Genomic DNA, 11,432 nt, shown 5'->3' with positions numbered 1-11,432 from the left:
AGTTGGTCTATGTTGTAGAACATAATGTTAGTGAAATTTCATCCTCCAGTAGAATTAATGTATCTGAACCCCAATTTGAGCATGTTTCCAGATGCTCAGAAGGAAAATTATGGCAATATGGCCGGTGAGTTTTGTGTGGAGAATTACTACAGAGAAGCCAAAGACGGACGAGGAAAATGATGATCCCCATATTTAGGGGATAGCAGCTGGATTCACCTAGCTAGAGGCTTATACAATAGCAATAGCAAGTGTTTGGAAAACTATATGCACAACGGAAGCATACTAGAATCTTACTGCTTACATAAATAATAGATAATCAATACTGTTTATGCTAGAACACATAAATATACTGAAATTTAATTCGATAAATATCTCTTGAAGCATGAACAGATACCTTCAAGTGAATCCCCAAGTTAGACAGTCCTTCAAGTGAATTTACAAGATAGCCATGGTCTTCTACAGTGATCCCAAATTCACATGATCTGAACTCTCTTAATACTTGGGTGGGCAAGTATCGAATAGAAAACTAATCAATCTAGGGCTAGAATAATTCCTAATTATAGAGATTTCTTCAAAGTCCAAAGAGGAGAACCAAACACACGTATAAAAAGAAAACTAACGCCTCTCCCCTTTTCCCTTTAGAATTAGGATTCTGAGTTATAGTTAAATATGGGCACTGGAGGGACCACAGAATTAATTACTGAGGCTTCCTATTATGGAAATAATTCCAAATAATTAATTTGAATTATTCTTACCATAATAAATTACAAATCATTCCACTAGAAATTCGTAATTGCACTCCTCTATTTATATTTTGTAATTTCCCATTAAACACTTATGTAATTCCCCATGTTAAGATTTCAGATACTAATCAATAAATTAAATTACTGACGAATTTAACTTAATGATTAATTTCCTTTAGAGCACTACTTAACTTATTTCATGTGTCGGATTCATAAATCCACTTGCAAGGTTTGACACGATGAAAACTTATAAGTTTCTCAAAAAGGCATATCAATCAATCTCTATAACGAGACATGGATTCCATCAACTAACTTATTATTTCACCAATATATATTATTATCATCCAACTTACCAGGCATATTGACCCATCTCAGAATCTCACCTTTTAATAAATCAAAACGATAATTAATATATACAGATCATAATAGTTATATCAGGATTAAGAATATAAGTACATTTAATAGTTTAGAGAATATGTTTTGTCAGTCAGTGTAAAACAACTATCTCTACTCGGTCCCGTTCAATACATACAAAATGCACTAGCACAAGAAGTTGGAACTATACCGTTCCCATAATCAAGATAAATTACCTATAATCTTGTGCTACAATCGTACCGATGGCATGTCCAATTTCCATCCTAGATTGTGAACAAAAAACTTTATACTTATAAGAACCGATGATTTAATCAATCCTCTGTGTATAAGCTAAAACTCTACACACTAAATCATCTACTATATAAGTAAATAGACACCATAAAAAAATATATAATCTATTAAAATTGAACAAATATTTATTCTATAATAAATATTATTTCTTAACACATGGTTAATAGTATATATCCCAACAGCAAGTAGTAGAGATATTTCAGTAGCACAATCTTATCAAGAATTACGAGGCTGTCTGCCAGTTTTCGTGATGCAACATGAATTTATCATGTCAAACATGGGAAGAGTCCTCTAGCAGTTAGAACAACTCCGAAAACTTATCAAGGACCAGAGTTGTGAAGACTTTAACCCTGATCATGTATTCTGAGTAATCAAACATGGGAAGGATTGATGCATCAAAATGTTATTATGTTTTGAGATTCTTTGTAAGATCATTCCATCTCCTGATATCAGTTCAAACGATCCATATTGCTAATTTTAGATCGATTAGGATTTTATACTTGGTATAACTGATTCCTCATGTTCAAATAGTAAGAATGATGCAAAATTCATTTTGTCACAACCATGTTCTATACTAAACTATAAAGACGTATGTGTCTTTCATTTTCTTCTTTTCACTTTTTGAGTTTTGGTGCGATCTTTTCAATTAACAATCAAAAGTCTTGTGCAAATTTTAGTTGTGTGACAGATGGCGAGTGAAAGCAACGTAGACTTGATAAATCAATATTTCCCTACTGTAACTTGTATGGATGTCCACATTTGATTTAAGTTCAACCTTCCAAGTAATTTGGGCTCCAAGATCTGTCACTAGCACCTGGTGCCAATAAGTTCAAAAAGTGAAATGCATAGGTTTTGACATTTATCAACTAGCTCCATTCATGTTCCTCACCTACTAAGGGGCTTATATTTGTGCATTATGCAACTTTGACCTATCGCATAACAAGCCATGTTATTTCAGATTCTTTGTGCATGGACCCTAGATTTTTGTATTTGAAATTATGTTCTCATGCCATACTCTATTATTTATAAAACCTTGTAGCAGTTCAGCAGAAACCACAAGAGTCAATAATGGATCTTATCATCCTTCTCATCGGCATCCTTGCTCTTTCTTGCAAACCAATTACCATAATATCCGGATCTGTGACAAACCATAGATATTCAACTACAAACTCTTACACCAACGTTGCTCTTTCTGCACGAAAAGTTGTATTTCCTCCTCCCACACAGCTAGGAAAATACACGAGCACAGATAATTCTAATGACGATGACTTGATCTGCAAAACTTGCAAGAGACTATCAGGACATCGTACATGTTGTTTCAACTACTTTTGTGTTGATTTGTTCACCAACAGGTTCAACTGTGGCTCCTGTGGCCTCGTCTGTATCGTTGGAACAAGATGCTGCGGTGGGATCTGTGTGGACATTAAGAAAGACAACGGAAATTGTGGCAAGTGTTATAATGTATGCTCTCCTGGTCAGAACTGTTCATTTGGCCTTTGTGTCTATGCCTAATTAACTGTATTTCTCTATCTCTAGCAATAACCAATTCCCCCGTCCCCCGGGTGAAATGTTACATCTTGTTCAAGTTTTCTAGTTAGATAACTAATTTTCAAGTTTTCTAGTTGGTTGCATCTATATGAGAGAAATTTAAATAAAGATAATAGCATGATCAAAATCTTAAATCTCATATATTTGACAAAACATATCCGAAAACTATGTACAATCTAACAACAACAAAAATAAAGAGAAGGAAATGAAAATGCAAACTGAAATGCTCTGTATCAGACACATTATAGAAAATCTTCAACTCTTCAAAGCTTCTTATAGATATAAATGAAGAAATTGTAAATAAGAATAAATGCTATCACGATAATAATTTGTTGCCCAATTGAAATGGTCTTCTCTTGTTCATGTTCATGCTTAGTAGATTTATCTTCGACGATCTTAGGAGGAGAAATTAGTAAAGCCATGGATACGCAATCCTCTGTTTTACCTTGATAAACAGGCCTTCCTATCACATGCTTGTATTGTCCACCACTCCATCTCTAAAACATTAAAATTAAAAAATGAAAAGAAAATAAAAACATAAATCTTAAAGACTTCAAGTGAAATATTACAAATCCAAGAATGATAGTTATCATTAATTTTTCCATTTTTTTAATCTAAAATGATGGTAGAACAAAGTGGTTAATTAAGGGGCCCTTATGATGTTCGTAAAATATGAAAAGAAAGATACTACTAAAAGCAAAAGGCCTAAAGTTAAACACAATAATGGCCGTCATAATGGATCATTATGTGACATTTTATTAGTAGTTTTTAATCTCAGTGGATCGTGACAACAAGTTCATTTTGCTTAGAAGGATATATATACTCATAGACATTGAAATTTATTACCTGTAAGAGATCTCCGATGGTGACGATAAGTGAATCTTTACCAGGCTGAAAAGAGACCCAACCTTTCTTAGAATAAACATGAAACTCTGAGCATCCATTGCTAACATGCAAACACAATGCATGAGGAAACTCAGATCCTCTTATCAACATTCTAATCACATCATATTGTAAGGTGTTCATCATGTACTCTTCATCTCCTTTTGAACTTCCTTTATGCTTGTGTAGATAACAGATGGAGGTTGCTGGCAAATCCCCATTTTCGTCCTGCATTTCATCGATATTTTCATTGATTAATTTTTTAGGAGTATTTTGCTGCAGGAATTGTAGGATTCTTCCAGCTATGTCTTCCATGCCATCCAAAACTTTTTCCATCTTTTCACTGTCATTGAAATTGAATAATTTTATTAGTACGAACGTTTCGATCGACAAGGTGAATTATCAGCTAATATGATTTAGAATATCTCACGTTGAAAGTCGTCATCGTTTAGCACGCATGCGAATCATGAAGAGCAATAATTATATGAAAGAGAAAAAAATATAGCTAGCACATGATTGCAATGATTTCAGTTTGAGATTATAAACTATGTTGCTAGTGATGGAGCCAATTTTTTTAATCAAAGTAAACATGTTAATAACATTGGCAAATGAGCGAGTCAAATTAGATATGACTTATGAGCGAGCTTATATGCACTTTCCTAACCATCAACCAAACGACCCCTCTCAAACCAACAGTTTTGTTTACATTTTTTTCTCTCAACTCGTCTTCACGAGTCATGGCAAATAATTTGGCATAAATCTAAGAATTATCATTGTGTCACCATATAGTTAAAGGTTTAATCATTGGTTACATGCAAAAAAAATTACATAAATAAATTCAATTTGATTAGAGTATAATTAAATCACATCAAATTGATCAAAACGCAAGGATTAACCATTGAATCGAAACAATCTGGTCATTAGAGGTTGATCATTGGATCCTAGAATTAACAAACATTACCGCTAAATATGAAATTTATTATCTATCTTACTACAAAGGGCTGATTAATTAAGAACAAATTAAAAGAGGGGACAAAATTGATGAATTTAATTACCTGAAATTCGAAAATCCAAGAGGCCATATTCCCTCCATTTCTTTGTTGAAATTTTGATCTCCTCTGCACCAAACAAACTCTTCACTCGTCTCTCTTTCCTCCTCTCCGTGAAATTCCTCAAATCCATATGCCTTTTCCGATGACCTTGTCAATTTTTCCTTTCTCTCCGGCGAAATCCCGAAGATTCCGTCCCCGGCAGACAAAACTAATTTGATCAGATCTCCTGAAATTCCATGGTTAACAACCTCAAAGCATCCAATCGTCGCAACTGAATCCAGAATTTTCGCGATTGCGTCATTGTTCAAGGACGCTAATGACTGAAAATCGAGTTTCGACGGATTGTGAATTGATTTTTGCCTCGGGAATACTCGATCAGGTAGCACGAGGTCTGGTACTCTTAACGAATTTTGCAGAAATTCCGTGAGGACTTCATCGTTCCTAACGCAGGATCGGCGTCCTGAGGCGATCGGAGATGGCGGCGGTGCACGGAAATCGATGAAGGAATTATCTGGCATTGTTTCCGGCGAAACTGCCATATGTTTTAGAATCTAAACAGATTGGTTATATTGGCGAAAAGACTAGTAGAATTATAAAAGGGGAAAAAAAGAGGAGGAAGCAGCAATGATGAGAATGTTCGAAAAGTCACATACAATTGGAGAATCGGCATGCCCCTTCGCTTTTAATATGCTCTGCTTTTTCATATATTAGCTCTGCTTTACAGGTATGATACTTTCTCTTCTTCCTTAATACTACTATTGCCTTTTTGCTAATTTTCTTCATTATGGGCTGTAAATTAACTAGACTGACTTTGTTCTTTGAGTGTCCTTTTCATGAGTTTTTCNATCGGAGATGGCGGCGGTGCACGGAAATCGATGAAGGAATTATCCGGCATTGTTTCCGGCGAAACTGCCATATGTTTTAGAATCTAAACAGATTGGTTATATTGGCGAAAAGACTAGTAGAATTATAAAAGGGGAAAAAAAGAGGAGGAAGCAGCAATGATGAGAATGTTCGAAAAGTCGCATACAATTGGAGAATCGGCATGTCCCTTCGCTTTTAATATGCTCTGCTTTTTCATATATTAGGTCTGCTTTACAGGTATGATACTTTCTCTTCTTCCTTAATACTACTATTGCCTTTTGCTAATTTTCTTCATTATGGGCTGTAAATTAACTGGACTGACTTTGTTCTTTGAGTGTCCTTTTCATGAGTCTTTCATACTTGGGATTTAGATTCAGTAGTAATAAAGAAATTCAGTTGATATTGTTAATTCATAGACATGAGCATCTAGTCCAAGCGTCTTTCTTCATGGAAATTATAGATTTGCTTTGTAACAGCAAATAGATGGATTTGTTAAAAATAAGTATGATGATTCCAATCGAACAGTTCCAAAATCATTTTGCTTGTTGCTGGTGGTTGACAAGTAAAAAACAAAATACTAAAGCATGCCATGATATACTAAAAAAGAACGATAACTACAACAAAATAATTTCATAATCAAAGTGCAACATGCATTAAATAGTACTAATAGTAACATGAATAATAAGAAACTTTTGGTGTAATAATACGACTACTAGCATGGAAGAATAAGCAAGATAGTTCTCAACTATACAACCAATCATCTACCATGATATGTGTCCTCCATATGATCTCATCTAAGATCATATCCTCGATTAGATTGAACTCATGTCATGTCATGTTTAATCACATGTCAGGTTAAATTTTAAATTATCTAAAATATGTTGGGCTGAACTAATAAATGTGTTGGTCAATGACCAACCTAAACTTAAGCAGACAGATCGTGTTTATATGGACTTAATTTGTCATCCCTAGACCCTAGGTCTTCTTGTAACATCACTCTGGGCCAAATAAGGAATGGCCCAAATAAAAAACCTAGACTTTCAAAATTCTCAAGCACCATTCCAAAAGATGAATTTCCTATCATCAAATTCATAGTTACTCCGAGATGTTCAGTTTGATTTGATACATTATGAATTTCACTTTTAACGTCATAAATTTTGTAGCTTTACTTTTTAAAACCAATGACTTTTATAAATCTATTCTTAATTTTGTTAGCCTATTTTCATTCAAACATGTCTTGGTAAAATGAAAACGGGCAGATAGAAATGAAAATACAAATATGGTAACAAAAGCCCTTACCAAGATGCCAAATATGTAGAATTCCCAATTATATTTGGAAGGGCCCGTTAACTATAAGCCCTCTTTGGGTCCATCCACAGCTCTTTTATTGATTTTCACAGATATCCACAAATATTACTAACATCCTGTCTTTTTCTTCTTTGCATAGACCACAAAAATAAAAATTCAAAACAGTTATGACTTTCAAAAATTTCTAATGTCTCATCTCATATTAAGAAAAATATTTGAAAACACTTTAAGTTTCATCTTCGAACTATTGACAACCTTAAAAACATCTTTCTACTTGACTAACTAAACATAGATACACCCCGATCTGCCACATGATATAGCAAGTGGTCTCAAATTCTTGTATTGCATGTGACTCTTAATAAAAAACCGAGAAAAGTGTTGAAAACACCGCTAAACTTGATGAGAATTTAGGGATGTATTTTACTCATGTTGCAAGATTGGGGGTGTATTTAAGTTCAGTCAATCAAGTAAATGAGTGTTTTTATGGCTATCAATAGTTCGAGAATGAAACTAATAGTGCACGCCTAGTTTAGGAGTGTTTTCAATACTCCTCACTAATGACAGTATGTGCAAATTAAAATTAGACGCTTGGTCATATTTTATTATAAAATTTGAAGAAAAAAAAATAGTAATTTTTTGGCTATGAATATAAATTGAAGTTATTTTAACTTGTAGTGAGTAATTTCGAGCGGAAAAAATTACATCTTTTAATGAATTATTATGGTTAAACACTCCAACTTTTGTTGACATAGTTGAAGAATCTTTTCCCGGATTTGATATCACATTTACAAGGACGTTAACATCAATTGCACACTTGACTAACGACTCCCATAGGAAAAATGAACTATTTTCAATTTCATACTCTATATGTGTTTAAAACTGATATTACATCATACATGAAATCAACTCATTATTTGGTGTCGGCTACCTCAATATTGAAAGTAGCCACCTTGTTTTCACATTTTATAAATGTTCTCTCTTTCAACTTGCATTGAATCATTGAATTATGCATATGTCACACTTTATATATGTTTTCCCTTTCCACTTGTATAAATTAGGGATAAGAGTCTGAAAAATACCTCAACTCTGGTCGAATTTGTTGTTGTGAAATTAAACTTTCATGAGGACCTATTACCTCCCTAGACTATTTAATACCGTATTTTTTACCCCCTGAACTATTTAATAGTGTATTTTAAAGGTATATATGTGCCCACGTGGACACATTACTATTTATAATAATGCATTATTTTTTATGTCCACACGGACAAAAATATATATGTTTAAAATACGGTATTAAATAGTCTAGGGAGGCAATAGGCCCTCATGAAAGTTTAGTATGGCAATAACAAATTCGACCAAAATTGAGGTATTTTTCAGACCCTTATTCCTATAAATTAACTAAGTTGCTCCTATTTATGTAATATGAGTACAATTTTCAACATGGGTTGTGGTGTAGTTGTGAAAATGCATCACCTTTAAATTCAGTGGCGTACATGATTTTCTGTAAGCGGTGTCGATATTTTAATAATAAATAATTGGTATAACAACATTATATTAATAAAAAAATGTTAATTACTGAAAAGCCAAAAATAAATTTGTTTTAGTTCTTGATGAGACTTGAATCTGGCCAGTTGAGAGAATTAATACACTCCAGCCACATGTCAAACCAACGCGCCAAGGCAACACAATTGTGCAAGAAGTGTCATTTTTATTATTTTTACTAATGTGTTGGTTTTTTTCCAGATTTATATACATAATATAAAAAAAAATTGACGAAGCCCGTATCGGATGGCACCCAAAGTATAGGGTGGGTCTGCCCCTGTCTTTAATCAGAGGTTTCAGATTCGAACTCTGAGTATGAAAAAAATCATGTTGAGAGCATCATTCCGAATGAGTCATGCATTTCGCGATAGAGAAAATATTTAATAATAAGACATAATTGCAAAAATTAAAAATTACGTAATAATGTAAGAATGGCGACGGTATGTTCCCAAAAATATTGAGAATTTTTTTTAAGAAGTGAATGATGTGATTTAATTTTTTTTCAAGCGTGTCTGTCTAGGGGCCAAATAATAGTAGTAAAGGATAAGAAAGCATATGTGACGTGTCTGGTATAATGGGCCAAAAGTAGACACCAAACGAGAGCCCAATGGCCACAACTATCTCTTGGAGTCATGCAACAATTATTGTTGTAGGTAAACAAAAAGTCAAAATATCTCAACCAACTTGATGCCTCAATCCTCCAAGCATATCCAACAACTTCTCCCAACCTTTGAAAACCTTTTTTTTTCCGTCCAATGTTGAACATGAGGATTTTTTCTATATACACGGCTCGAATTTAAGATCTTCGATTAAGGAAGGAATAACTTCATTCACTTCACCATAGTGTATCTTTTGATAGTAACTTTGAAAATTCCTTCCTCCATTACAATTTATATAGCATTATTTAATAAGATTCATAAATTTCTAAATATTTTTTTCTCTCACTTTAATTTTGTGCCCAATTAAAGACATTTACACTAATTGAAACAACGTCAGTACTAATTATTTTTTTAAAAAAAATATGAAACCCTACAATGCTCAACGAATCGTAGGTTTCTTCATTGGGACCCCTTTGACCAATTTGGAGTGTGTTCGGTATTGAAAAAAACGTATTTTTAGATAGTAATTTTTTAATTGTTTTTTCATGTTTGGTAAGCAAAAATTACAGTTCTAAGATATAGTTTAGATAAATATTATGGAAGGTAGAGTGTGGATACGGTAAAGGAGTAGGGAATATAGATGTGAGGATGAAAATGGGGTGCGTTGAAGGGTGAGAAAACACAATATAAAATGTCGTTTGTGAAATTTCATATTTTAAAATAACTTATTTTCCTAGAGAAAATATTATTCAAAATATTTATACAAACGAACATGAAAAAATTGAAAATTCCTCGATAAGGAACATACCCTTAGTCACAGACGTTGTAACAGAAACAAGACAAGTTGCGACTTTGTAAGGAAAAATGAGAAAAAACTGAGACCAAAAGGCCAACAAAAACTATAGGACAACTATATAAGTAAAATCAGTTTTGCTGTTGGAAAATTTAACGAAGTCATAGCTTTCAACATTTTCATTAATCCTGAAAATTACAGTAATCTTAGAAATTAGAGTAATGCTTACTCTAGAATGACGAAGCTAACCTAATTCAGAAGAATCATTATTAACAATTGACATCTTTCTTGAAAAAATTACACTACTTAAATAAGTAAATTTATACATATATATTCAATCTCTTTAAATTCTTCATGAATGAGTGAATATCCTGGGAGAGATTATATTTATTACTCCCCCGTCCAATTTTATATGTCATCTTTTTACTTTGCACTTGCATTAAGAAATGATGTAACTTTACCCTTCTACCTTTATTTAATGTTTTCTTAAGTCAATTTTATTAATAAATGACAAGATTAATTAACTATTCTATACAGGGTATAATAGGCAAAATATGGTAATTTATGCATAAATTTTATAAAATGACAAGTATTGTAATCCAGCTATTTATAGAAAGAAATGACATATAAAATGGGACGGAGGGAGTACTAACAGCATACTTTTGACAATAATTCAACCAACAAAAATCCAAATTAGTCTAAAGATTGGGTCCTCATTAATGAGATGGTTAAGTGTCAAAGTGCACAGTATTTGTATAAATTTAAGAAAAAGATGATTAAAAAAAACAAACTTACCTACCTTTGACAGAGACTTGGAAAATATAGTTGAAAGGGTCTTCATATTTATGCCTTTTCACACTCATTTTTATATTAATATATGATTTGGTAGGTGAACAATATTTTTCTAATTAAATCATATACTCATGTGGTTATCGTACCTTATCCAACTTCGTACACCTTAATTACTTGACAATGTAGATTTGAGTTGTCGAGCATACATTTGTCCCTTGTTTAAATGCTTTCCTTACTATAAGAGGAAATATATTATCGCATCTTGTAAATATATAGTTCATGATCTATGATTTTATAAAGGGAAAACAATAAATATATCCCTAAATTATCGTAAATGATATGCAAGTACTCTCACGTTATATTTTTGAAACATTGGTGTCCATGTCGTCCAAAAACTAAAGCATATATGTACCATTTATACTAACGAGCATACACGTGTCATAATTTTATCCACCGACCCGACATTTATTAAATATCAGNCATAAATGATATGCAAGTACTCTCACGTTATATTTTTGAAACATTGGTGCCCATGTCGTCCAAAAACTAGAGCATATATGTACCATTTATACTAACGAGCATACACGTGTCATAATTTTATCCACCGACTCGACATTTATTAAATATCAGATCGACGGATAAG

General features: G+C 32.8%; 2 protein-coding genes across 2 annotated transcripts; one reads left to right on the top strand and one right to left on the bottom strand.

Moving 5' to 3' along the window:
• Positions 1-2,461: 2,461 nt before the first annotated feature.
• On the top strand, positions 2,462-3,018 carry LOC125860727 (protein STIG1). Its single transcript, XM_049540744.1, has one exon. It carries the CDS (start codon positions 2,478-2,480, stop codon positions 2,919-2,921), a length of 444 nt encoding a protein of 147 aa, XP_049396701.1. The 5' UTR covers positions 2,462-2,477; the 3' UTR covers positions 2,922-3,018.
• Positions 3,019-3,078: 60 nt separating this feature from the next.
• Positions 3,079-5,494, bottom strand: LOC125860725 (flavonol synthase/flavanone 3-hydroxylase). The gene is made up of 3 exons (XM_049540743.1): positions 4,895-5,494; positions 3,804-4,182; positions 3,079-3,454 (listed from the first exon to the last, which is right to left on the bottom strand). The coding sequence occupies exons 1-3, from the start codon at positions 5,428-5,430 to the stop codon at positions 3,221-3,223; spliced, it is 1,149 nt and encodes a 382-aa protein (XP_049396700.1). The 5' UTR covers positions 5,431-5,494; the 3' UTR covers positions 3,079-3,220.
• Between the last annotated feature and the right edge of the window lie 5,938 nt (positions 5,495-11,432).

This window comes from Solanum stenotomum, chromosome 3 (genome assembly GCF_019186545.1).
Source record: "Solanum stenotomum isolate F172 chromosome 3, ASM1918654v1, whole genome shotgun sequence".
Lineage (NCBI taxonomy): Eukaryota > Viridiplantae > Streptophyta > Magnoliopsida > Solanales > Solanaceae > Solanum > Solanum stenotomum.
The sequence above is the reverse complement of the archived record's forward strand: the minus strand, read 5'-3'. Positions and strand labels throughout refer to the sequence as shown.